General features: G+C 43.5%; 1 protein-coding gene across 1 annotated transcript in view; it reads left to right on the top strand.

Moving 5' to 3' along the window:
• The first annotated feature begins 3797 nt into the window (after nucleotides 1–3797).
• The window catches only part of NELL2 (neural EGFL like 2), a 154051-nt gene continuing 130758 nt past the window's right edge, over nucleotides 3798–27090 (top strand). The window contains exons 1-3 of the mRNA XM_069802231.1: nucleotides 3798–4234; nucleotides 4462–4590; nucleotides 26632–26782. Coding sequence (XP_069658332.1) covers nucleotides 4180–4234; nucleotides 4462–4590; nucleotides 26632–26782 — 335 coding nt within the window. The 5' untranslated portion in view covers nucleotides 3798–4179. The remainder of the gene's footprint in view (nucleotides 4235–4461; nucleotides 4591–26631; nucleotides 26783–27090) is intronic.

Here is a 27090-nt window from a genome sequence, read left to right as displayed (position 1 = left end):
TGAAAATGAGTTTGGTGGTCTCACCTTAGTCCCACACGGCATTTTTACACATCACACAACAACTGTACGTTTTTTATACCCAACAGTTTTTGTAGACGGAAAATCTGGATCGTAATGATATAAAGGTGCAGATGGAAGCCCACCTTGAAAGGTATTAAGAGAAACTGCTGCAGCATAATTTGCCTGCATGTTCCCTGACTGTAACTAATAAAAGCCCTCATCCCCAGCAGTATCAAATTTACTCAAATTAAAAAGCTGCTTCTCTATGACAACAGACCATTCTCCTTGTTCCACTTCAAAAAGTATTAATTATGGAACATCATGTTTTACAAATATTTTTCTGTAGAAATGCTGCATTAGAGCACTATAATGTTGAGTAAACAACTATGTGTGTTTTGCAATATAAGGAAGACTGTTTTCTGTACTCTCAGACAGAAAGTTGCATCAGTGTTTTATAAGTAGGTCAGTAACAATTCCTTATGTAGTTCTTAACTTCACATGGACTTTCCAGGTTCCGGCACAGGCATACATGGGTAAAACTACTGTGAATAAAATATTCATGTTTTTCTTTAAAAATAAATAGACCCAGATAAGCTGCAGTAAGAGAGGTAAAGCTTTCCCAGTGCAGGATTGTCATCTGCATGCTTTAAGAGCTTGACTCGGTTCAGTTTATTAGCATATAATTAATATGAGCGTAATTAATATGAGATTCCCTTTGCAATGAAATCATTCATGAATTTGGAGCTTGTAACACATCCCTTAACTCTTCATTTGGCATGAAAATTGCTGTGAATGTTAGCCATTATTCAGAAGACCTCCTTACTTTTTAGGATCTAGTAGGGGTTTTGGTGAGGGGGGGGGATATCAATATCATGCTACCTATTTAATCCAAAAATCTCACTGAAAATGAAACACTGATGACCAGAATAATGGTTGTAAGTCTGTCAGTTGTATTACAGAGCATCGAGGCTGTGTTACGCAGCGTTCTCCTGCTACTGCGACCGAAGCACGGCAGGCTCACCTGCCTCTCCGGCAGGGACCTTCCAGGAGATTTGGTGGCCGAGCCCAAGGTCAGCTCCCCAGAAAGCCTCTTCACTTATACTTGGGCAAACTCTATTGCGTGGTACTGTTGCCATGTCCGTTGGTGTGGAATTGCAGGATGTCATTTCATCCTAGAGGTTTTGTCAAGAGAAGGTTGTTTCACTGTAGATGTGGTAATACCTATGACCAGGTGGTATTCTAAAGAAAGTCACAGAAGTCCCATAGCCAATGCAAAAGATTAGCTTTGTCTTCTACAGATGTTTCCTTGAGTAATCCCGCCTTTAGCGTTTGTAGGGATCAGAACTATCTCAGCTCACACAAAAAAAAAAAAAGATACCAAGATACTTCCGAGACTTCTAGACTCTGGAGAGCCTTGAAAATTGCTGGGAAATGTAAAGGTTAATAACTGAAATGGGCTTCTTTAGACAGAGACCTTGCTTAGTATCGAAAGCACTGGAGTATCATGCTTTCACTAATGCACGGTTATTATAGATATGTATACGCTGTACCGTTTTCTTAGGTTTGTCACCCTTTGCCATGTGTGGAGTAGAATATGGTGAGCCTCAGTATGAAGTGGTTGTCTTGGCTAAAAGACATGGTTTCCATCAAAGGGAAGAGCATTCCAGCCAGCTGAAGGCGTAAAAAACATTTTCTTTTAGGTATTTCCATAACATCCAGATTTAAGAAGGGACATGCCCAGCGAGACTGTGAAACTGTATGTTTCATGAGAGCTCAGAAAGTGATTCCACGGGTAGAAATACGTATTAGGTTTAGCCAGCTACTTGAAGGATCTAATAATCAAGATCTTATTCCTTGTATCGGTAGAAATTCTTGTTTTGCTGTTCACTTACTTCTTGGTTAGCTGAATTATGTCACTATTGACATCTCACATGGCAGAAACACAGCTCTGTGTAATGCTCATGATGTCTGCCCTGGGCTCCAGATAGATAAAAGGGAATAGATAAAGCAGTTGGATGGTTTTTTGAGTGATTTTTCATGTCTGTGACATGAAGATGAGCGGTCACTCCCCGGAGATCTATCGAGAGAAATGGATTATCAAAGGGGTGGACTCCACCTGATTTACACACCTACTCCGCTCTGGCATCCCATAGTAATGGCCGATGGCAGTGGCTGCTGGCAGATGCAAAGGATTCAAGGCAGATGTTTGCCTCTTTTGGCTTGTTCACCTGCGTCCCTGATGCAACTGGCGGGGGGGGGGGCTCACTAGGCACCGTGATTGCTCTAGATTTTGAACCTGTTTCTACTCAAATTAATTGCTTCTGGTTCAGTTATCTGTAACCAATGTGATTGAAATAGCATGAAAACAATCACCGACGCGTGGCTGTTGTCCATTTACTCCCCCAAGGAAACGCATCATTCGTTGGACTGCCCTGGCAGCCAGCGGACGCCGTGGGTTCGGAAGCACCGTTCCACGTCACCAACGGGCTGGAGACAGCGCTTCGGTGCAGAAGAGGTGCTAGGCTGATTAGGATGAGGGTGGGATGTCACTATCTCCTCCGCCTATGCAAGCTATAACACCAGGGACACCGTGTGACCAGTTACACAGCTGGTACCAGCAGCAGAATTCCCAGTTTGGTTTTCAGACCCGTTGCAATGGGAAGTGGCCGTCGAAGCAGCTCTCACGGGGCTCTGCTGGCTCTGCCACCTAGAGAAGAAGCCTGTAGCTCTTCCTAGGGTGATGCGGGTGGTGGGCACACTGGAACGGCGTTCCAACGCCTGTGCTGTGGATTTGGGTTGAGGGACGGGTTGCATTTTCATCTTTAGACAGTCCTCTCTCCCCCTTTTTTTTTTTAATAGGAAAGAAGGTGTTTGCTTTGTACATTGCTTAGGATCTCAGTTGGTTAACCTGGCCTGGAAAGGAGAGTTACCATTGATTCCTGTGGTCATCTTTGGGGGATAAAAAAAAAAGGGGGAAAAATCCCCTCTTCCTTTGGAATTATTATTGGGAAAGATTTGTAAAGGTTACTTGTAAAGATTTTATTATTTGCAAAGATCACAGAGGATGAATTTGGGGGAGGTCAATAAACAATACTGGAATCACCGGCTGACATCAGGGTCTTACTGACGTGCCTGTGAAACTAGGAAAAAAAAAAAAAAAGTTTAAACCCCCAATCCTTTATTCCGCAGAATTTGACAAACTGGCAACGAGACATTTCTGCCTTGCACGTTGGGAGCCCGTGAAAGGGAAGAATAAGGCTGTTCTTAGCCCCCTTTATGGGCACACAGAGTAAAGGCTCGGAAATGTCACCTGTTTGGGGGGGGAGGAGGGTTTGTTAAGGAACCGAGGAAGCCGTCCCTCGCCACAGGGCAACCGGCTGGGCACTCTCCCACCTTCGGCAACTCCTGAAAACAGCCCGGTTTCTTCACCCCCCCCACCCCTCCCCAACTGCCCGAATTATTTTTATTCGCTCTCAGCCATCAGGCCGAGGTTCCGACGGCATTCCCCGGGCACGCCGAGCCAACCCTTCCCTTCCGCACGGCCGGACGATCCCCCCAAAGGGCAAAACCCGGCACGGGTGGGCTTGGGGAGGGGGGGACACAAGGCTTGGCTGTGTGTGTGTGTGTCCCCCCGGGACCCCCCTCCCGTTCCCTCCCCGGCCCGGCGGAGGCGGTGGGCGGCTCCTTCGGCCTCTCCATAAACCGGTGGGCGCCTGGGGGGAGGAGGAGACGGGTGTTCCCGGGGCGGAGAAGGTGGGGGGGGAACCGGGCAGCAGCTCTTCCCCCCCCCCCCAGCCGAGGGGCCGTGCCTGGCGGCGGCGGGGCGGGCGCGGACGCGCCGCCTCCGCATCCCGGCTGCCGCGGCCTCGCTCGCTCGGGAGCGGCAGGTTCTCCGTGTCCGCGTGTCCGTGTCGTGTGTGTGGTGTGTCCCCCCCCCACTCATTGTCTACCCACGGGCGGAGGAGGGCTGCGCTGCCCGTCCTCCCATCCCCTCCGCCCAAGCCTTTGTGTGCTCGGCCCCCGCCGGGATGCGAGCTGCGGGGCGGCGGGGGGTCCGCTCCTCCCGGTGAGAGAGCCCAGCCTCTGCCCCGAAAGGTTTGGTTTTTTTTTTTTTTAAATTTTTTTCCCACTCGTACCAGCCGGAGGAAGGGGATTATGGACTGAGAGCATCGGTGGACCATGGAGTCCGGCATCCTCTTGAGCACGCTTTGCCTTCTCCTCTGCCTGGGGCCAGGTAGGTGGATGCCGGACCCGCCGGGAGGGCACCCGGGGTTGGGGAGGGGGGGGGGGGGAAGAAAAAAAAAAAAAAAAAAAAGCTTCGCGGTCCCCCCGGGGCGGCCGCAGGTGCGGGGATTCCGCGGCTGGGAAGGGTGGGAGGAGGGCGGTGGGCTGCTCGGAAAGTTGCGGTACCGGGCTCCGTGTTGGGGGGGGGGGGGGGGTAACGGCACTTGGTGGGTCTAGTCGCAGGTTTTGGCGTGGACCCCTCGCTGCAGATCGACGTGCTGGCCGAGCTACAGCTGGGAGGCTCCGCGGAGGGGGTGCGCCAGGTGCCGGGGCTGCACAACGGGAGCAAAGCTTTCCTCTTCCCAGGTACGGCCGCCCCCAGCCCCGTGTCCCCCGTACCCCCCCTTCCCTTCCTTCCCCTTCCCATCCCTTCCCTTCCTTCCCCTTCCCATCCCTTCCCTTCCCTTCTTTTCCCTTCCCTTTCCTTCCCCCGGCCCCTCTCAACTTCGGTCGGGCCCCTGCGCCGCACACGGCGGGGGGGGGGGGGGTCCGTCCGTCGCCCCCACCGTAGCGAGAGGTTTACCGGCTCTAGAAGCACCCTGGGGGGTTTCTCTTCCCTTCCAGCCCGCTTTTCTTCCACTCTTCTTCTTCTCCTTCCACCCCCGCTTCCCCCCCCCCCTTTTTTTTTTCTTTGACTGGTAGACGCTTAATTAAAGTACAGCAGGAACGGGGACGGCAGATGGCTTATTTTGTGAGTCGTGGGGTGCAGCGATGAATAATAGCACCACCCACTCTTCTGCTTTACTTGGGAAATGCTAAACATACCCCAGTTCCAGCTAAGGAAACGCTCACTGAAAGTTTCGTGTGAATCGAGCGAAAGGCTGAAATGAAATGCCCCAGAGGAGTGAGGCAGGTGGCTGAAAATAAGAATTCCCCCTTTTTTTTCACGAAGGGAAAGTGGCTCTCGTGAGCTTCTGTGTCATACCCCTCGTCAGAAACAAAGAGTGAGTTTTGGTCTTTCTTAGGGCTTGTGATTGTTTTTTGTTCGTATCGGGAACAGAAATAAAATAGTAGTCTTGTTCCATCTTTCAAGAATATGTTTAGGAGGTTTGTTAAAAAATAATTAAACTTCCTTATATTGTAATTCATAAAGGACTGTAAAATAACTCTCAGTGGCTAGTTTAATTTATTGGCATAGGTTACATTGCCTAGACTTGCTCATTTTCAGTGTATTTTTGAATTACGCTTTAATAACGTACTGATACATTAAATGAAGCTGGAGTCAAGAACGTTTTTGGGGAAAAAAACTGTACCTTAATTAAAAAAAAAAGCCTAAAAATGGCCTTTAGAAGCAAGTGTCTTATCTGAAAGATGATGAAATGCTCCTTAGAAGTATGACTAAACAAGAGCAAGGAATATGGCTCAACATCTGGTAAAGCAAGAGCAAATCTCCCCATCAGCCTGTAGTTTTTAAAATAGGGCGACTTGATTGCTGGCTTCTCGTGTCGTGCCAGGAGTTTCAGCTGGGATCCGAAAGCATTTCTAGTGCAACAGGCAAGAGGCTGCGTTTCCCATACAGAAGAGTTGTAATTCAAGGGAGATAAGATCTGGAAAGGGAATTTCTTTTTCATGTTTGCATTAATGAGATAGTTTATCAGAAGCGAATACTTGCCAAAGGTGGGTTGTATTTTTTTTTTTTTTTTTAAGGTGATCTCTCTAGCGGTGTTCTTCCCCAGTACAGCCAGCATGTGTCACTATGGACATTAATGTGGAGACACATGGGCATATGCATTCAGAAACCCTGACACATGCTGGTTTTTAATATCTGTGGGCTTGTGGCTGCAGAGCAGAGCCCTCTGTGAAGGGGGTGATTGCTTAGAATGGCAACCCATTTGTGTGGGGTTCGTGTCCTAAAATAGCTGTAATTTTTTGGGTACGGTTCCGAGTTGAGGCATCGTTGTGCTATGATGGGCTGAGGGAAGTCAAAACTCCCTTTGACTTCAGTGGTAACAGGATCAGAGGTCTGTAAGAGTAAGGTGGTTTTTTTATTGTATATTTTCCCAGCGTCTGGACAAAAAAATTAACTGGGTAGAAGAATTTTTTTTTTTTCAAGTTGTTCCCTCTTTTTTGTAATTATGAGCATACGTACTTCCTAAACGGGTAACCAGTTTAGTCCTAGCAAAAAGAGATAAGAGTTTAAATTTTCACACCAACCTTTTTATTTTGTTGATGTGAATCGGGGAAATAACAGGGAGGAAAACACTTGGGTTTAAGTGGTGGCTGAAGTCACTCAGTATCCCTTGGGAAGTCTTCAGCGCCCTGCAGGACTGGAGATACTTTTCCTGCTACAGCATAGGACAGCTGCTGATTTTCTTATAGTAAAAGCGGTTCTTACTGAGCAAACGGATTTTCATTTCTTAACTTGCATTTAGAAATAGAGAAGTCTCCTTCCTTGATCAGACCACTGGGTCCGCTTAGTCATTTTTGTTCTGCTGTTAGAGCTCACACCATGGGAACACTGCTGCAATGTATGCCTCTGAGCGTATGTATTTGCAGTGTGTGAATTTCAAATATATGTGCGTGCTGGCTTGAAATTCGTTTTCTGCCTGTATATTTTTTCCTTATCGCAGCTAAAGCCTTAGTCATAGACCCAAATGGTTTTGTGAAAAGGACACAAACGACTTTAAATGATCTGTGAACTTACTCTGGCAGCTTTGTGATCCTTTGCCTTTTGGTTTCTTGAGACATTGAATCTCGTACCATATACATATTTATGGCATTTTAGTATGTTGCCTTTCTGATAGACCACATTCTTGACTGGTGTAAAGCCTCACTTTACATATGTTTAAAACATATAGAAAGCCTAAATGCTGTTTATTTTAGAGAGAAATTACAGTAGTGGCAGGTTGAACTGCCAACAGGTAACAGACAATCAAAGGTATATGATGGGAAAACTACGTGCAGCTAAAGCGGAATAGTCTCTTTCCTTCTGTTTCTAGGTGAAAAGTCAGTTTTGACTGCTTAATTAGCTGTAGCATCAATTTTCAATACAAGGATTTTAGCATCTAATTGGCTGTTCTGACAAATTCTTCTTTGCGTAATTGATTTTCAAAGCTGCTTATATTTCTAGGCCATATAGCACAGTAAGCAGTTACTCTCTGAAGGTAGTTTTAGTCTGCTGTAGTCCATTCAAGACCATTTAGATTGCCCCTTATACAGTTCCTGATTTAGAAATATTTATAGACATTTGAAATTTGCGGTCACTTGGACCTTCTTTTTGTGTACCAACCTGCTCTGTCACTGTACAAATCTTATAGAAAGCATAAGATTTGGGAAAGAGAACTCTTTCCACCGACTTCAGCAGGATTAGATGCTGTGGTCTTGAATTCTAAAGCTTTTTAGGTGCCTGATGGTCCTTGGTTGTAGTGGATGGTAGCACCTGAATGCCACTGTAATCTGGCTCTAGTTAGCTGCAGGGACTTCTCTTTCTGGAAATGTGATTTGCAAAGTAATCGTAAAATGTTCCAGTGTAGCTTGTGGGAAGATACAATTATGAATAGAAAACAGGCGGAAGTCTTCCAAAATGTTAATGTTGCTATATGTGAACATCTGCCAGCACTTCCTAGCCAACAGCAGATATTATTATGTCAAAATATGTTGAGAGGAAAATTATTCCTCTTCTGGTCAGAGCAGCAGAACAGAAGTCAGAATACCTATACCACAAACTTCTCTCCGTTGGTGACTGTTTACACAAGTCAGCGAAATTTTCAAACCCTTCATTTTCCCTTTGCAAAACAGGGATGACGCTAAAGGTAAAGCCCAAATCAGGTGGGTGGATTGAAATGTAATTAATGTAGTTGAAGAAGGCTTTTGGAGAAATACCACTTGTCATTCTTATAATTCTTTTGTTGTAAATATACTGCATTAATACAATTTGAGGAGATCAGTGGAGATGAAAGTCCATAGAGCCGTTTTCCTATGCAAACATGAACATCAGATTGCTGCAGGAGCACTTGTTGCCTATGTAACTGCGTGGAAATTTGAAAAGGCAGACAAAACCACAACAGCAGAGGCTGGAGGGAGCTGAGGATTTCGAATGGGTCGGACACATCTGACTTAAGTAAGTCTCCCGAGCCTAGACTTAATGTGAAGCATGTGCAAGGTCCCAGTGAAGCGAGGTATTTCAACTTGCAATAGGAAATGATGTTTTGAAGCGTGAGAATCTAAATTAAGGCTGCAAGAGTAACTTGGTCTCGTCTGGCACTCCTCTAGGCAGTAACTCTTTGTGTCGTGTCCCGCCCTGCCTCTTTAGACGCTGTATTATTTTATATATTTTATAGATATAATATTGTGTTAGCGTTTCTGGGTCTGACTTGCTGTTGAGAGTAAATACTATGCAGCAGACTATCTTTGTCCATAAGAGTGTACGTGTAGTAATGGAGGCACCTTCCAACCACCTCCAGCAGCAGTGGAGAGTGATGGAAGGTACGCTGTAAATCAAGCAATGAGAGGCACCAAAAATGCAAGTGACGTGTAAGGAAAGTATATGCCTATCAAAAGGTATATAAACTCCTCAAAGAGGAGGCTAAAGGGTGGACAGAAGAGTGCGATCAGATGGTTACAAGCACAGGAATGTGTATTTAAGGAAAAGAGAAAGGGCATGACTGTCACAAAAATGTGGGAGCCTGTGTATCTGAATGCAGAACTTGGAACTCATTCAGAGGCTAAGCTTTTTCTCTGCCAGTTAGGATATGTAACTCTTAATATGGTTATAAATAATATTTAGATATTTCTGATGAGGAGGGACAGTTCTAGAGGCAAGATATGGTATACTCCGATGAGGAACAAGGTGTGCTATAAAAGACCAAAGAAATGATTTAATCTGTCAGTGGGATGCATGAAAGGACTCGGCACTACTGTTCTTTGAATTGGGGCTTGCTGGCACAAACTGCTGGCAGAACCCCCCCCGCCCCCCCAAAACTGGCCTCTTGATGTAAATGATTTGTTACCTATTGCTGCATGACTGGATCATTAGCCCATTATTTTAAAATGCTAGCAAGACAATATTACTATATATATATAATATATATCTTATATCCCTTTGGAAAGATCGCTGGTTTTGGCCCATGACATCATCTCTGGACATTAGTAAATAAAGGAGGTAAAAATAAATCTTTAAAACTAGATGCAAGTGAACTTTCCCTCATAGAAATAGGATATACATTCCCTATGCACTTCACACAGGCTTTTTTCCTTGCCACCTGTCATTGAAACTATGGACAGATGCTTTCTCCTGGTTCCAGCTGAGCCTGCTGAAAATATTACTGTTCCCAGCTGCTTGTCACGACCCAGGAGCTAGAGGTTACTGTCCCCACCACTTTTCCAAAGCAAGAGATCATATGAGCATTCCCATGTCTGCTGATGGCAAAGTCGACCAGCTTCAGGAGCGAACCTGGCTGACTGCAGTGACATGGATTAGAAAGTCCCGTAAAATCCCCTTTCTCCAGCTGTACTCGTCTCCCAGAGGAGCGGTAACAGACAGCTGGGGGAGAGGATGCTAATGTTGCCAACTGGCATGGCTGAAAGCAGAGTGAATACCTATCTGCAGCTTTTTTTGTCTTGGAAGCAAGCTGGTTTCTCTCACAATCACCGAATCCTCAAAATGTGGGACCTCCAGCATAGAGATCATCCGTTGGTAATAAAAATTCCCAGAATTTTTCAGAGAGACAAAGAAAACCCCTCACCCCTTAGTTTTCAAAAAGATGGAAATGATTGAGTTTAATTTCAGTAAGCACTGGAGTGTTTTTCAATGTTAGAAATGCCTATAGTGTAAACAATTATTCTGTGACAACGCGGTAGCCAGAGACCTCCAGATTTTGGTGTGTCTGGAACAACAGCATACGCTTTCCTCCTCGCTACCCCTATCCCCTTCCACTTCTGGCATGTTCCGAATTCACCTCTGCACCCATGCAAACAGTGAACCGTCGTGGTACAGCACTGCCTGGGTTGTGGTCAATGCTGCTGGGGAGCTGGGCTGGGTGAGTTACCATGTGTGGAGAACTAGAATGCTGAATAATCAGGAATATACCTGGTACTGGAGACTGCGTTGCTTGCTAACTACTGCTGTGCTGGCTTATCTGTAAAATAGAAGGGGAAGAAGTTATGGGAAGAAAAAAAACTTGAATATTGCGGACTTGGGATTGATGCTTGTAATGGTACAGCAGAGGGTAGGACTGAGAAATGGAAAGTGAAGGGACCTAATATACGGCAGATAGCAAGGAAACTCAGGTTTCCAGGGAAGAAAAGCTTGCAATCCCTGTACGTAGTCATTAGTGCATAGTTGATGCACAATAAAGTTAAGGTATGACAGAAAACTTGGCCTGTAGCGTTTGGGGATTGCAACTGTCTTAATGCTGAAAGTTTCAAATAAATAATGTTGCTGAGTGTGCGTATTAGGCATATAAAGCATCACAAAGGTATAAGTGTAGAGCAATAAAGTTGTTTTAAGTACAGCTCTAAAAATTATGTCATTGTTCATTGCAAGGAAAGGTATTTAAAAAAAAATAATTTCTTGTCTTTTGTTGTTGTTGTTTTCTGTAGTGGGCTTTTTTGGGGGAGGGAAAGGAAATAAGCAGAAATTAAATATTCCCTCCATAGCCTTTGGGGTTTGATTTTTTTTTTTTTGCCTTTTTTTTTTTTTTTGCACTCGCATCTCTTGCCATGCGTCTTGATATGGGCTTTTGTCAACCTTCAGTTTGTTAAATTCTTAAGAGTATGGATTCTGGAAGAAGCTACAGCATGGGGAGAGAAATGATACCTGCTCGCTGGTGTAGGCACCGTACCTTACCTGCCCAGATGCCCTTGGGAGACGGTGCCGAGCAGCATGACTTCCATGGCTTTGCCTGGGCTTGGTGGGACAGCTGATGTCTCCAGCCTCTGCAACTTCAACCTTTGGAGGGAATTAGTACCCGCGTTTACTAATCAGCGAGGGTGTGACTCCATTTAAAGGAATGTCCTATTTTATTGTGTTCTTATGGGCTTGACCTGGTGCTTTTCACAGCCAGGTTGCATCTAATATCTGCAATAAATTGAAGCCCCTGGGGGTCTGTTTTCTATTGGGACAATGCTGATTCTCTAAAACTCTCTTTTTTTAACGAGCGTTCGGTTGTTCAGGTTAATTCAAATAACCATATTCTGTTTACACGTTAAGTATTGCCCAGAACAATTCATACCGATTAATAACAGACAGAATTGCATTTACTTGTTCCTAACTTTACAATGAGGCCTCTTCTAAAACACTGCAAGTACAAAACCCTTGTTGAGGCTCGTATTATCTCGGGGCTCGACCTGGCGTATTTGTTGGAAAGCTGAAGATGGGTATGAAGTGCAGCTCTGGGGCACGTATAGAAGGAAAACACATGAAGACGGTGTCGGTGCGGTGACATGGGGTGGGAGAAAGGGCAGGAGGGCCGGAGGAGTGGAGGACAAGGAGGACTCCCTCCATGTCACCGTCCCCATCAGGAGCAGCCGACGTTAGAGATGGGATGTTGACAGCGGGACAGCATCTGTGCTGCGTGCTAGAGAGAACCCAGCACCTGCGGCACGTGTGCCCCGGGAGGGGGGACGGCGGCTCTTCTGGGTAGCTGTCAAGCACGTCTTTCCATATTGCTGGGGGAGGATTGCATTAGCAAGGGGTAGTGACGTGGGGAAACGAGGTCTTGCTACCCTTATGTAATTGCTTTTGCTGTGACATAGTTCTGTAGTCACGAAGGGTGGCTGAGACTAGCTAGGTTAATGGTTTTTTTTTTTATGGTTTCTCCATCTACTGCAGCACGGTTCAGTCTCCAGTGAGGTTTCACAGAGGACAGCAGCATTTCCTATACATCCCTTCATCTAGATCAGTCGTAATGTCTGTTTTTTTCCCCTACTGTTTGCTTATAAGGCGTGAGAAATAGGTTTCCTACTCTCCCTGCCTTGCTTGCATTCTTCTCGTCTGTATCCTCCAGGGCGTATGGGTGCTGGCTTGGAAAAATAACTCCGAGAATGGTTAACTTCACTGCTTCCACTGAGTCTTAAGGGAGGTACAGAACCGAGCTCGTAAGTTATTTAAAACCAGTGGATAAGAGCTGGAGATTATATATAGCTGTCACGGGAAACTGTACTTCCATGTAGTGACTCTTCGGTTCCCTATATTTTGTCCTGTTTGGTCGTGTGCCAAGGTACAGCTCCACACAGCAGCTGTATTCTCCTACCTGCGCTGCTGAGGTACAGCTGAATAAGGGGTGAAAATGATTTTTTTCACTGAATTTTTTCTGTCCCTCTGTTTTGACTAAATTCCTCCATATTTTGTCTCAATGTTTAAGACATGCTAACTTTTCCATCTTGGTGTTGTCCAAAAGATTTCTTCTCAGGAAAATCTGAGAAGAAATATTTTAAGAAAGAGTACTTCAGTTTTTCATTTTTTTTTACCTGGTCATGTCTTCCATGATAAATACCCATTATGAATGTTCACTCAGATTTTTCAACTACTGAACTTTAAAAACTTAAACTTGTAGCAAATATGTCATGGTCCCATTTAGGGACTAAATTTTTTTTCTTTCTTTTTTTTTTTCCCCCCTTTAAACCGTGTTTGGGTGGGAAAAAAATGCTGTAGCCATTTTCAAGGTGGAAAATTTTACAGCAAAAATTTCTCATTATTTGTTATGTTAAACAACATTTTGTTTGCTTTTCTTTTTTTGGTGCGTACTTTTTTGGGGGTGTGTGTGATCTTGATAACTTCAGAGAGAAATGCAAGCTTGGAAAACTGACTTCTGTTGAACCATCTTGGGAGATGCTACTCGCAACTCTGTGCTGTTGCAAGGTGCTAAAGCAATGGCCATGGTCTAAAAGGACGAGTAGACTAAAAGAGACCTCTGAAGACAGTGTTCAAAAGGCTTTTAGCAGATTAACATATTTGGAGCAGCAACAACGTTGCTACGATAGACTGTAATGTTTCCAAAGGAGCCATTACAATCAATATTGCTAGCGATCCATAACTGAGAACTCTTTTAGTGGAATTTGAGTGGCAATATCCCTCTCTGAAAACATAGAGGGAGTATAAGAAAAAGACTTCCAGTTGTAGACTTGTTCTCTCTGTTAGACAGAGCAAGGTTTATACGGTTTCCCCAGCATTAATGCTTATTTAAGTATAATTAGACGGTGGTAACATTCATACTGTTTCTCCTATCAAGAGAAGAAGACATGTGCCAGCCTTGACTCCATGGCTAGAAGTCTGCCAGTCTCTAAATACAGCTGTGTAATGATCCAGAAGGGTTCCAAAGGAGCTTTTGTGGTTTTGAGGTCAATAATCTGTGTTTTAATAACTCCCTAGGCATGCATTTGCATATTGGGCCACAGTTGTTCCAACGGCACTCCTAAGATTTCCTCTAACATTGGCTAATATCCCTTGAACTTGCAACAGTCCCCAGATTTGCTCAGCACCCATTCAAGGAGTGGGGTAGGCTTGAGGAAAAACTTGTGTACCCTGTTTGGTGATGCTCTTCCTAAGAATCCCTGCATACACCATTAGTGTTTGAAGCATAAGGAAAGCATACTGTAGTAAGGCATCTGGGAACTTGAAGTTTTTTTTAAACTGAGATTGCGTATGGTTTATTGCATTCACTCTGGGTTTCTCCATTTCAGAAAAATATCAATGAATTGCAGGGAGTGAAGACAACAACAGCAAACCTGATTACACGGTAAAAAGGACTGGCTTGCTAAGAAAGCTTTTGAAAGAACTTGAGTATATACAACTTGTCCAAGCAATGACAAAAGTGTTGTATGATAAGTGTCTAGTATTAGAAGATTCTTAGAGGTTTAAAATGAAGGAATTATTTAGTATTCAGGAGCTAGAGGTAACAGTAATGTAATGATATTATAAATGGAGAGGACTTAAGATAAAAGGAGATTTTCACAGTGAACTAGTATAGATCACGGAATAGCTGCTGAAAGGAAGTGGTAGAAATCTGCAGACTTTCCATTTTGTAGAAGATAGTATGAAGTAAAAAATCTAGGAAACATTAGCTATGTTGTAGTCCTTGTGTGACATTCAGTTAATATGCTAAGGATGGGGTGGATGACCCTCTAAGTCTTTTTGTAGTCGGGAGATCTGGGGTGTTGGTAGAATTGTTCTAGTACAGGGAGAGATTTTCAAAGACACGAAGGGACATTGAGCACCTAACACTCAACAGTCAAACTGGTGCCTTTGCATTCTCCCTAAAACCTGTTCTTTGGTGCGCCTGAATATGTGTTAATGGTACTTGGTTAAAACAAGCCTACAGGAGCAAAGAAATCGGGGCCTGGAAGCATTTCTAATTTTAACTCATCCAAGCTTATAAATTGGGCATGTGTTCAAAACCTGTAGCTGATTCACTGTGGCTAGCAGACGCATTCATAGAAGCATGGACTCCATTAATACCTGATTTAAAAGAAAACTTTGTGCAGGAGAGTCTGAACTCTGGTCCTCCCCAGCTTCTGTGGGACCTCCGGCAACGGTAGCTTGAGTCCCCCATGTACTTTCTGTCTGCCTGCCCTGCTCATAGCTGAGCTGTGTCTATGGTATTCCTTGGTATCCCTCCTCTTTGATGTTCCCAATTCAAAATCCTTCTAACCTTTCCTTTTCCTCGCATCAAAACAGATACTAGGTGAGTAGAGATTTTTTCCGAGGGTGCCGGTACGGCTGGTGGCTTAGGTGTCCCTCCTCTCCCCTCAGGTGTGATCTCTCTGCCACTCGTCCCTCGTTTCTGCTGGTACCTGAACTTTCGTTACGGTTCAGCCTCCTGCCTTCTCCTCCCATCTGCTGCTGTTTGCTCACTCCGCTGCCTGAGAGCTGTGGCTGGCAACAGAGTTGTTGGATGAGTCTGGCATGCTTCAGGTGTCATTTTTTTTCCGGTGGTGGCCTCCCTCGCCCCCTGCCTTGATCTGCTCTTCTTGGTGTTGCGATAAAGGTTTGAGTTTTCTGGAGCTCTCCAAGTTGGTGACTGTTGACCGTTCTCTTGTGTCCAAGGTTAATCTTTCATGCTGACCATGTTGTTGTGGTCACCTGGGAAATTAGGACGGATCTCATATTAATGCTTTCTTAAGCTCGCCATTGTGTTATATGAAAATAAACCAGCCTTAACACTTAGAATTTTGGTGAGCTGAAGGCAATTAACCCTAATGTAGGTAAAAAACAATTACACCCCAGAAAGCCAGAGGTGAAGGAAAACTGGGATGAGAGATCCGAACCACTGCAAAGGGGGAGAAACGGATTCTTAATGGGGGAAAAAAAGCTAAACCCTCCAGGGCATCTGCAAATGATTGGGGTTGGGCTAGACGATCTCAAGAGGTCCCTTCCAGCCGAAATGGTTCTGTGAAACGTAGGCCGCAGGTGGTAGGTCCTCAGGAGCAGCATCCCGGTCACAGGGAAAGGAGGTTTTGAGAGCAAATGACCGAGCAGAGACCACAAGTAGGTCTGACTGACACTTACACAGTGAGAACCAAGTGAGGGAGAGATGGGGTGCGTTGCTCAGAGGGTGTAGGAGTTTCTACATCCAGCACGATCATAACCCAGAGGTGCCCTGGTGGGTGCTGGTCTTCTACAGTCCGTCATCATATGACCCAATTCCCTACTGGAATATGTTATATTTGAGAAGCCCGAATTGTGTCATATATCGGGGGAGAAGGGTAGTTCACGTAATCCAGTTTGATTTACACCTAGCATAACCTGCTCGTGCGGTTTATTATTGCTGTTAAGTTTGCACTTTATTGTTTTTGATTGATTAGGCTTTGTTTACCTTCAGTAGCCTGCTTTTTCATTTGGAAAGGGCTGACAACACTGCTTCCTTCTCCTGTCTTTCCCCTCGGCGTGACTTGCATAACTTTTTAAATCCTGACCGTGCTATATAACTAGGGACTGGAAAGAAATTCAGTCTTTTAGCAGTTCTCATGTGTGTCATGCCCTTATTACAGTACCAGTAGGGCTGGAAGGCAATGCATTATTTTTCTTGTGCTCTGCAGTCTGTGTCCCAGCGTTAACAGCATTTCTTGGTGTGATATTTTTGTTTGTTGTTAGGTCAGTTTGACACAAAGCGCTCATACGACAGTATGCAGCCAAGCATAACTAGGTGCATATGCCACAGATGGCAGCAGCAAGGAAAACAAGACGGGCTTGATTTTCTCCACAGGTTTCAAGGTGTTCTCAAAGCAGCTTCTAGAAAACTGCTTTGTGCCTAAAGGGATGTGAGTGAGTGCGTGTACATATACACATATGTATTTATAAAGCTATAGTAGCTGCAACCTTTTAAATGTAGCTAGAACCTGTCTTGAAATGAAGAAGCAGACAGAAATCCCGCTCTACCTACCTCTGTGTCCTTGTTCAAAGGTACTAAGTTTTGTAGTAGTATTGGCCACAAAAAACCTAAACAACATCATCGTAAGTAGCAGTACTTGATAGCACCTACCAGGGAGCCCATACAAAGCGTCTTCAGAATTTAAAGAGGAATTGAGAATAGTGTTGGAATATAAACTAGGGAAAACTGGTAATCAAAAAGGCTATTGCATCGTATCATTGATAACCCGGAACCTATAAATCATCAGAAAGCATTGCAATAATAAATACCTGGGGCAGAGCATACCATACAGCACACGCTTTAATTTCCTAGGAGTAGAATTTCTGTAACAAGAACAGAAGTCATCTTTTATCTTCATCACTTTGTTATGATGTAATAGGTTCCCACTCAGTAGCACCCTCTCTCCTGGTGATAGTATCTAGCATGATGACATATTTACAGTGAAAGGGAGAAGTATTTCTTGTGGGCAAGGAACAGTGGTTTTCTGTATCATGTATGCCTTCAAAAATTCCTGATAGTACTTTTGTATGGTGCTTCCCCCTACGTTGATGTGCACATTCCTTACATTCCTTTCGGGAATGTTCAGGAGCACACATTCACATTTTCTTCGGCAATTTGGTGGGAGTTGTTTTAGTAACAATCTAGCGTGGTAGGATCTGTATTGCTCATTAAGTGAATCAGCTGCTTCAGCCCTCTGTGCTAAGAATACAGACTTCTAATCTGGAGCGCTACACATTTAAAGTTCAGGTTTTCCTACAACTAGTTTTCTTATCCATTCATTTGCAAAAGGTTAGAAAAAATGTCAGAAATATGCTACTGTAGATACAGTCACTAGAACCTTTACTGTATTTATTTACCTCTTATTTGCTCTTTGCCTACTGAGCCCACAAGCCACGAAACCCTTGGTCACGGACCCTACATATTTTTGGAGGAGCGCACCTGACTTGTTGCGGTGCAGCCGGGCAGCTTTACCTTATGGTAAATGGTTCACGCTTGTAATCCTGGTGAAAATTCCTTCTTTGCCGAAGGGACCACAGCCAAAGGAAGGATGAGAGATGTCTAAGTGTCTTAGCGTTGTGCTCTGGCAAATTAAGCCTGGGATTGAGAGCTGTGATACCTGGACCTGATGCTCAAATTGGTGTTCATAGTGGTATAAATCCACCGCTTGTTCTCTCTTCATCTATTTCCCTGTGTTGTATGGATCTACTAACCAAGCAAAGGTGCTGTCTGTGGCTGTTTGTATCGTGCTGCTGACACACTGAGACACATCACCATTGAAAGGACATTTCCCTGGTCTGTAATCCAGGTGGGGAATCGTGCTGAGCAGCCGCACCATTCATTTGACAGCTTCGCCGATGCAGTTGGATTCTGCTTGTGTAGGAGGTGGCTGGACTGGAAGGAGAGATCCACCTTCCCCATTTGTCCTGGTTTCAGCTGGGATAGTTAATTTTCTTTCTAGTAGCTGGTACAGTGCTATGTTTGGGGTTCAGTATGAGAAGAATGTTGATAATACACCGATGTTTTCAGTTGTTGCTGAAAACAACTGAAAGTTGTTTACACTAAATTCAAGGATTTTTCAGCTTCTCATGCCCAGCCAGCAAGAAGGCTGGAGGGGCACAAGGATTTGGGAAGGGACACAGCCAGGACAGCTGACCCAAACTGGCCAAAGGGGTATTCCATACCATGTGACGCCATGCCCAGTATATAAACTGGGGGGAGTTGCCTGGGAGGGATCGCTGCTCGGGAACTGACTGGGCATCAGTCGGTGAGTGGTGAGCAATTGCATTGTGTATTTTGTATATTCCAATCCTTTTATTATTATTGTCATTCTATTATTGTTGTTATTATTACTAGTTTCCTCCTTTCTGTTCTATTAAACTGTTCTGATCTCAACCCAAGAGTTTTACCTTTTTCCTTCCAATTCTCTCCCCCATCCCACTGGGTGGGGGTGAGTGAGTGAGCGGCTGCCTGGTGCTTAGTTGCTGGCTGGGCTTAAACCACGACACCATTCCACACTGCATGGTCTAGTTAAGTACGTGCGCACCACAAAGAATGATTTCATAGCCCCAATCTCAAGATCATCTCAGGGGTTTGGCCATGTTTTGAAAGAGCTTGATTGTATTTTAGTGGCTAGCACCTGAACAATTGTTCTGTGGACTCACAGGGACGCAAAGGAGGCTGTTTCAGCAGGGGATGTCAGTAGTCGTGCTGTGGGAAGGTAAGCTGAGCATTACAGAAAGATTCAGCTTCACGTGACTTTCCTTGGTTTCTAAAAGCAGCCAGTACATAAGCTCAGAGGCTTAACCCAGCCACTAGTATAATCACTCTCAAACTAGCATTGTATCATCTCTTGTGCAGAATGCTTCTAGACAGATTGCGGTGGTATTACTGTCAATGCGTAATACATTACAGCTGTAGTTTGCCCCGGACAGTCTTGGATTTGCAAACGCATTCCTAAACAGTCATCCAGGTCAGTGCCAGGAGCTGGCAGAAATGGTTGAGGGCTTGCTTACCACTCAGTTATCTCATTCTATCATATCAGGTAGAAGGTTTTCCTCCTAGTACATAAGTTCTGTTTTAATTTCATTTGCATAGTTGACAATTTTTCATGTTCCTTTAGCTTAAAAAAGAAAAAGTTAACAAGCTTAACAAACCAAGCAAAAATTGCCTGGGGACTTTGACCATGGAGAAGAAAACATTACACACAAAGCACTTTGAATGAAATCATGATTACTTATACCAATGCACAAACTACTTCCGATTACACAAGCAAGTCAGATCCTTAACAATAGTTTGGTTACTTCAGATCAGAAACATTGCAGCTGTAGTCAAGTGTATGTGTCCAGGCTTTCAGTACCTTCTCCCCCTCTTGTCCCACAATGGATTTGTGTTCTCAGCTGTGCCAAAATGACTTTCAACGCACAAGTATGTAGCTTGTAAGTGAGCCAGAGTTTTGGCCAGAAGTGATATGATTAACATTTTTTGAGGATATAGGTATGAACAGTCAATATAATTGGGGAAAAATGTGTGTGTTCAGAGACAAGTCCTTCTTGTAGTCTTCTGTGTCAGTCCGTTGTGACTTGTGGGACTTTGCTTGTGGTTTGAGCTGGAGGAAAGCCCTTGCTGGATGACACACCAAAGCTGTAGCTGACATTCAGAATAGAGAAAGCTACAGAGCAAAGGTAATTGGAACCTCCCCAAGTGCTGCAAGAACAAACTGTGACATTTTCCCTCTTGTTTTTATTTGATTTAATGATTTGGCTTCAAGTCAGTTTTTGTTTAGATTGTTTAGTTTCAGCTGAAGTGCATTTTGCCCTCCTCCTTTTCTCCTTCCCATCCATTGCAGTTCCTTCTGCATGCATCCTTGCTGAGTCATTTGTTTAATGGAAATAAGAAGGGAGGCACAGGGATTTGGTGGTCACTGTGGTGATGTCTAAACTACAAGGGCAGTTTGTGGGTTATCCCCCCTTAACAGTCTGTGGGGTATCTCAAGGTCTGATCATTCAAATTGGGAGATTTACTAGAGCCCTTGCTCCTGTCATTTGTGAGTTTTTGTTCTGGTGAGACCAGGTTGTACCCCGTTTGTAAGGAGCACGTGGGTACATAAAGGTCTACATGTACCTGGTTGGATCCTGACGTACGATTAGACTGTAGTCCCAGTGTTCACCCAGCCTTGGGAACTGGGCAGCGTTCCTGGGCTCTGCAGCTCAAGTACACCCTTTGGCAACAGCCCCAGTGGGAAGGGAGTCTTACAGGGTGAGGGTTTACCCCGTATCTTGTGGACTTTTAAACCCGAGATGGAACTGCAACACCTTCCCCCAGCCTCCTGCAGAGCTCCTTCCAACAGCCGTGGAGAAACCAAGTCACGTTCATGTGGGGTTGGAAAACTGTACTGCTCCTGTTTTGCTATTCTCTCCGAAACGATTGGGAATCTGTGAGAAGGGAATGAACAAATGTATAGGAAAAGTAGCTCAAATTGTTTTATCAACCAGTATCTTATGTATCAGTTCAAGTAGAGTCAGGAGTATTTAAAAAAACCCACCCAAACCAAAAAGGCAAACCAATCAACCTTCCCACTGAAGTATCTAAAGCATAACACGTCTAGCAGGGTTTTGATCTAATAAAGGGTGTTTTACTTCTTGCTATCTTCAGTTTTCATTACAGGAATGCAACTCCTGAATTTGAATGCACGGTGCTCCACTTAAAAACCCTCTGTGCCCTTTCAGCCTTGTAAAGATTCTGCTTTTGGATAGTCTTTGCGTGCTGCCCCTTTGGCTGTGAGCAGCTTAGCCCACGTTGGTTACTTAAATAAAAGAACAATATAAAGTAAATAGTCTCAGATATTGTTGCCCTTTGTAGGCTGTATGAAATCCCTAGTTACGAAAAAGATTAGCCAAAACTTTTAATATGGGGAAGTGACACAATGTGAATATATACTTGTGACAGTGACCCCAACTAGTGTAGGAAAATGAAACAAAATCGAGCTAGCCTTATTATATTTTTTCAGACTCTTTTTAGCCTGCAGTCCTTCTCCTTTTTCTCATAAACCACTAGAATTTAATTCGTGTGGTTCAGCAAACCTACAGTCAGATGCAGAATTGATTTATAGATGCTGCTATTAAAAGCTGATTATGTGCACACGAAACAAACTGTGGAGCTCAATTAATTAGAATGCCTCCTTCAAAGAATCTTCTGCAGGAGTTTGTTTCATAATTCAGTTCATACTGTATGTTTAGCTTTAGATGCACTTCAGAAACTCAAGAGCACACCCTTTCTTCAGACAAGTTATCTATTCTATTTAATAACGGTTTGTTTTTATTGTGTCCTGGAAAACACCTGTAATGAATGGCTTGTCTTAAACCGTATTTGCATGTAATCTTTCCACTGTGCGATTTAGTACACTGCTGGTGCTGTGTATGGAAATTTTCCTGCTTACCTCCAATAACGTGTTCATGGCTGCTTCCAACACCTTTTTGGGGGGGGGTTGGGCTGGGCTAGGTAAAGCTGGATCAGTTGCCTGATACGGTTCCTCCTATGTTTGCATGAATGCAGTTGTCATCCTAGGGATGAAGAGAAGGAATTCAAGGCTGGTGGCAGAGCAAAGGGTAAAACCGCCTCCTTCTGCAGCACCAGTTTAGACTGGTGGAAGTGCCTTTGGACCTGTGGAGTGAATCCTGTTGAAATTTAGACTTACTGTCTTGGTTATAGTGCAGTAATTATCATCTCATGAGCGTGACTGAATGACAAGGTCTGCACTTGACACCTCCAGGAAACACTTGCGTGGCTTTGGTGTTCGCTGCGAAGCTCTGACTGCGGGTTGTCTCAGAGGGGAAGATCCTGGTTGTGTCCTGGCTGTGAGGGCTGTTGCAAGTGCAGGGTAGAGGCAGCCACTGAGTTTGCCCTCTGAAGAGCTGAGTTCCTGCAGGTCTTACGGTCGGTGGTTTTCTTCACTGGGTTTTCAGATTGCTTTGCAATGTTAGATCTTAAAAGACTTGGTTTTCTGCGGCTATCGCCTCATAACGAGATATTACAGCTGAAGGTTGACCACCACCTACTCTTGGTCTGTGTCCCTGTAAATCATTATCATTGCCAACCACAGGATGAGTTAATTTGCCTTTCTTCCAGCCTCCTTCCCCCAGGCTGTTGTGGTGTTTTCAGTACTTCTGCTAACTTGCATCTCTCAAACCAGCCACATGTGTTACCGCATAAGCGTTATTATTCCTTCTAAAGGCATTTCCATGCTATAATATTTGACTTGAGCAAGGAGTGTGACATGCTTTGAGTTTGGATTTTTGTTTCTTTCCTTGTCACTTTGAACTTCATTCTTCTATAAATTAACGATGGAGTATTGATGCTATGGGTCTGTGAGTTGTCATGGTGTAGTCAAACCAAACACATGCAATATTCTGGGAAAGTAAACCAAATATATAGGTATCTTGGCTAGAGACAAATTTCTCATTCAAGCTAATAGTTCACTTGTTATTTTTGCACTCTAGTATCAAAAGATTTACGCCTTTGGTTTTGTGTATTAGGAATGTTCACAGTATGAGGTTTTTGTTGTGAACTGTTGAGAAACCACAAATTATTATCTGAGACATACCAGTTTGATTTCCCAAGCTATTATGGAGGAAGTCCAGTTCCAGTAAAGTATTTTCCTCAGGTCTTAAAATGATTACTAGAAGCCAAATGTCAAGAACAAGCCTGCATCGGTATTTATTGAGCACAGCTGGTGATCTATCAAGCACCTACCGCTAGTGTTCAAAGGCAATTGTAATGAGGGATTTGCACTGTTGTGTTAGTGTAAAAAGAATGGATCTAATGGATCAAGGACCTTTCAGTGGTCTTTCTTTAAGAAATCCACCTGGTGCCGGCCCTGAGCAAAGGGTGCTGTGCTTCATCAGAGCAATAATAATTCAAAAAGCTGTGTAGCATTTTGGTACAGCAAGAATGAACTGGCCTATTTGCAATACCAAAACCGAATTGCCATGTGTTTTGGCAATTTAATGCTCTAGCAGTTAATGTGAGGATAATCTTAATATATAGGCTTCCAGCATGATCTAATCAGGTTGCGATACTTTTGTATGTATTTGAGAAGATAGTCTAAGGCCATGATGAATGATTACAAGGTTTTACAGACAAAAGGATGGAAAACTCTCGTCCAACCTAGTGACCGGGTAATGATTCACAGCGGTGGCACGGGTAGACGTCAAAAAAGATTCCTCTTTTGCGGGCGTAGAGGCAGCTCTGCGTTTCCCCCACCTATCAGCGCAGCAATGAGGACTGGGAGGGCTCGGGGAGTTCCATGTCGACAGCAAGGGTTTGTTTCCTTCCTAAAGCACAGGGCCCCCGCGGCGCAGTGTTTGCATCCCAATAGCTCCAGTTAGAATAAAAGTGCACCACGCAGGAGGGGGAGATGGTTATTTATGTGTGATTGGAACTGGCCTTGTATAATGGTAGGGGTGTTATGCATATACTTTCTTTCATCAGCTGCTAATGAGAATATCGTAGGAATTTGGTAAAATTAACATTTCTTTCTAATTGAAAAGTTGTGGATTTTATTTTTTTAAGTAAGCATAGTCTCAGTGGACTATTTTCCCACTTCCAGCATAGACCATTTATGATTTCCACTGGTAGGGTGTGATAATAGTTAAAACTAGGAATGATATAGAGCAATAACTGGGACAGAGAGGCACCCTAGCATCTTCCAGGGTTCAGAGCTGTGCGGGGGAAATCTGGATTCTTGGAAAAAGGTAGTAGCTCTGCAATTCTCATCTTCTTTCTTACTACCATTTCATCGTCTTGAGGGAAACCTGAAAGAAATCCATTGGAGACGATGGGAACAGAACAAGAACAGCCAGGGAACTTTCTGCAATTTTTCTATTTCCCACAATTCTGATAGGACTTTCTCTTTTTTGTCTTGCTTGACTTCTTCCCCTCCAACACTCCTCCTATCTCCCCATCAAATTCACATTTGATACGTGTACCTCCTATCTTTTCCTGCTGCCATATTAAACCACGAATATTATGTGTCCAGCTGCAATATACATCCATGGAAATTGATAGTATCTATTCAGTACCTTAATGCCTCTATAGATTCCTTCTTCATAGCCCTTTTTCTCCACCCTTCCCTTTCCTCCTAGCAACACTCCTGCAGTGTTTCAGGTGAGGGGGAATCAGCCTGAATTAACGTGGCTGAAAAACCATGGAGTGTTTGTGGTGTATACTCTATAGGCTTGGTTTCTATAATCTCATTGTCTACTGAAGTCAAAGTGAAATACCTCTACCAAGGGAGTTTAAAAGAAGTATAAAAGGTTGTTGGAGGGACAGCAGCGTTGTTACAAAGTAGTAGCAATTATTAATATGTAAGCAAGGTGACTTGCCGCGTTCCAGTGGTCTCAGCTTGCTCTGGGTTTTGTTCTCCCACTTTTATTTAGTTTAAGCTGCGCTGCTCGTCCTGACTGTGGCTTCTGAGGCTGCAAGCCCTTCAGGCAGGGCAGCTCTGCCCCTCAGGGCGGACGCTCTTGTGGCTACACACACAAGCACGCAAATATAGTTTGATTAAACTTCGTCAGATCTTCCCTCATTCATCAAAATGAGATTGTTCTCGCCTCAGTGTAAACGTGTAATGTGTTTGTGGGCCCAAAAGCAGACTCCGTAGATACTCTTAATGATAACGAACCTGCACTAGAAGAGGATGTTGGCTGGGCTTTCTAAGCTGAGAAACCCGGCCCCCTGCCACGGCAAAGAGGGTCGGAGGATGTGATTTGCACCTAGGAATCAGACTCTATAGGCTTTTAAGTGAGCTCCACATCTGTATTTTCCCATGGCTTTCTGTATCTTGGTAGGAAAGCTGCTGCTGCGAGCTGCAGCACGTGAGGATCCTGTGATTGTGATTAAAGAATATGTTCCTTGTGTGTCCTTCTGCTCTGTCTCTTGGGAGTAGATTGTTTATATTGCTAGAAATTGTTAATGCAGTTAAACTATCTTCCAGCCTGCAAACCTATGGCATTCCACTCTGTTAGTGTCCCTTGGCTAAAAATGAACACTTTGATGTAATTGTATTTGAGTTGCCTTATAATTTATTAACAATTGCATTAAAATACCATGGATGTCTGCTACAGTAAGGGATACATGCAATCCACAGTAGAAAAGACGTGGTTTCACAGAAAAAAGCTTTAAATGATCTTTTCTTTCTTTTTTTTTTTCCTTTTTTTTTTTTTTTTTGTCTTTTGGATTCCCCTTTATAAAAAATGAATCAAATTCAGCCTGGTGTGACACTGTGCAGAAGCTTAGTTAGGACTTCAAGGTTGTACAGGTTGTTGCATTTCTTAAACACATTGAAAAAATATTCCTGGTCCACAAACCACAATAAACTGTTTGCTGTTAATACAGAGTAGCTTCTTCATAGATACAGCTTAAAGAATAAACCTGTTTTTAAGAACAGCAGTGTAAGCTTACGTGAAAGCTCAGCTCCAGTGCTGCCAAAAGAAAATCACAGTTTCTGTTGCAGTTAGTTCTCTGCTGCTGTTGCTGTCCCTGAATTAGTGTCCCTGAGTTACAGCAGGATGGTCAAATTGCAATGACAAGAAGCTTGTGAATTGATTTAGTTCTTACACAGTTGATTACACATGCTAATGAATTGATTTTGTGCATTAAAAATGTATATTAATTTTTTCTAGTATAATGTATTATGGGAAACCTTGGGAATTGTTTTTCTAGCATTTGACATCTTATTTTGTAAATTATCTCTCTAGAGGGCTTAAGGTTGGGCTTTTTTATTTTCTATGCAAGTTCCATGCAAATTCAGCAGAAACATTGCTTCAGTTTTGGTTGTGTGGGGGTTTTTAAAAGCAAAATCTTTATTGTGTGTGTGCAGTTACTCTAACAAATGTTCGTGACATCCTGTGCAAGAAGCAGCAGCAACATACTGCACAACTGGAGAATATAGTGATTAATTAGCAACAATATATTTTGAACGACGATGAGTTTTGAAGTTAATTTATAACAATTACTTAAAGCTGCGTAAATTGTCCCTAAAGAGATGCTGCTCTTTATTTTTTTGGTTTGGTGGGGGTTTTTTGTGGTGTTTTTTTTTTTTTTTTAAATTAATTGTGCATAGCTATTAAGCATAACATTTTTGTAGACGTCATTAAAAAGTTGCTCAGGTTGCGCTTCACAGCTTAGGCTCATATCCAGTGTTGTCACTCTGTGCTTCAGTGCTAGTGAGTCCATATTTTGGATGAGATATTAAAGGTACCATCTGGCCATCCATGGGGAAAGGAAAAGAGTTATGACCCCGTCTTAAAAACAAAACAGCCCACCCCCCACCTCAGAATAGAATGGGTGTCCTAGAAAATGTGTTCTTTCATTGAAATGGCTCCCACTGCATGTAAAAGCTGGTGTTTAAAATACTTTGGTCCCTGCTTCAGGTGGGCTACTCAGGAGGAGCTTGTTATTTTGTAAGCTCTTTGAGTTGAGGATATAAAGTAAAATAAGATTTTATACTGACTGTTTATTCTGGTTGTTTTTTTTTTTTTAGATACTTCAAGAAGTGTCAAGGCATCTCCAGAAACAGCTGAAATCTTTTTTCAGAAATTAAGAAATAAATATGAATTCACAATCCTGGTGACCTTAAAACAAGCCCATTTGAATTCAGGGGTTATTCTCTCTATTCATCATTTAGATCACAGGTAAGTACTGCTACCTGTATGCTAGTTAACGAAAGTGGATGTATTTATGCAGTCAAAAATTGAACATAAGTTAGGGCAAAATTGTTGTGTAGCAGGTCACTTGCAAATATTTATAGTGTTTGGGTAGGCATATTGTACAGATTCATAAAAATTCACAAGTCCAAATCGGCCAAGGGAAACTGGAACAGCTTTTACTCTTTAAATATCTCTTGCCCCCAAGGGCATGAAAAGCCAATTCTCTCTTGTCATTCATAACCATGAGGACCAGATGCTCAGCTGGTGTAAAACTGTTGCATCAAAATAGCTAC

Source organism: Haliaeetus albicilla, chromosome 14 (assembly GCF_947461875.1).
Source record: "Haliaeetus albicilla chromosome 14, bHalAlb1.1, whole genome shotgun sequence".
NCBI classification, from domain to species: domain Eukaryota; kingdom Metazoa; phylum Chordata; class Aves; order Accipitriformes; family Accipitridae; genus Haliaeetus; species Haliaeetus albicilla.
The sequence above is the reverse complement of the archived record's forward strand: the minus strand, read 5'-3'. Positions and strand labels throughout refer to the sequence as shown.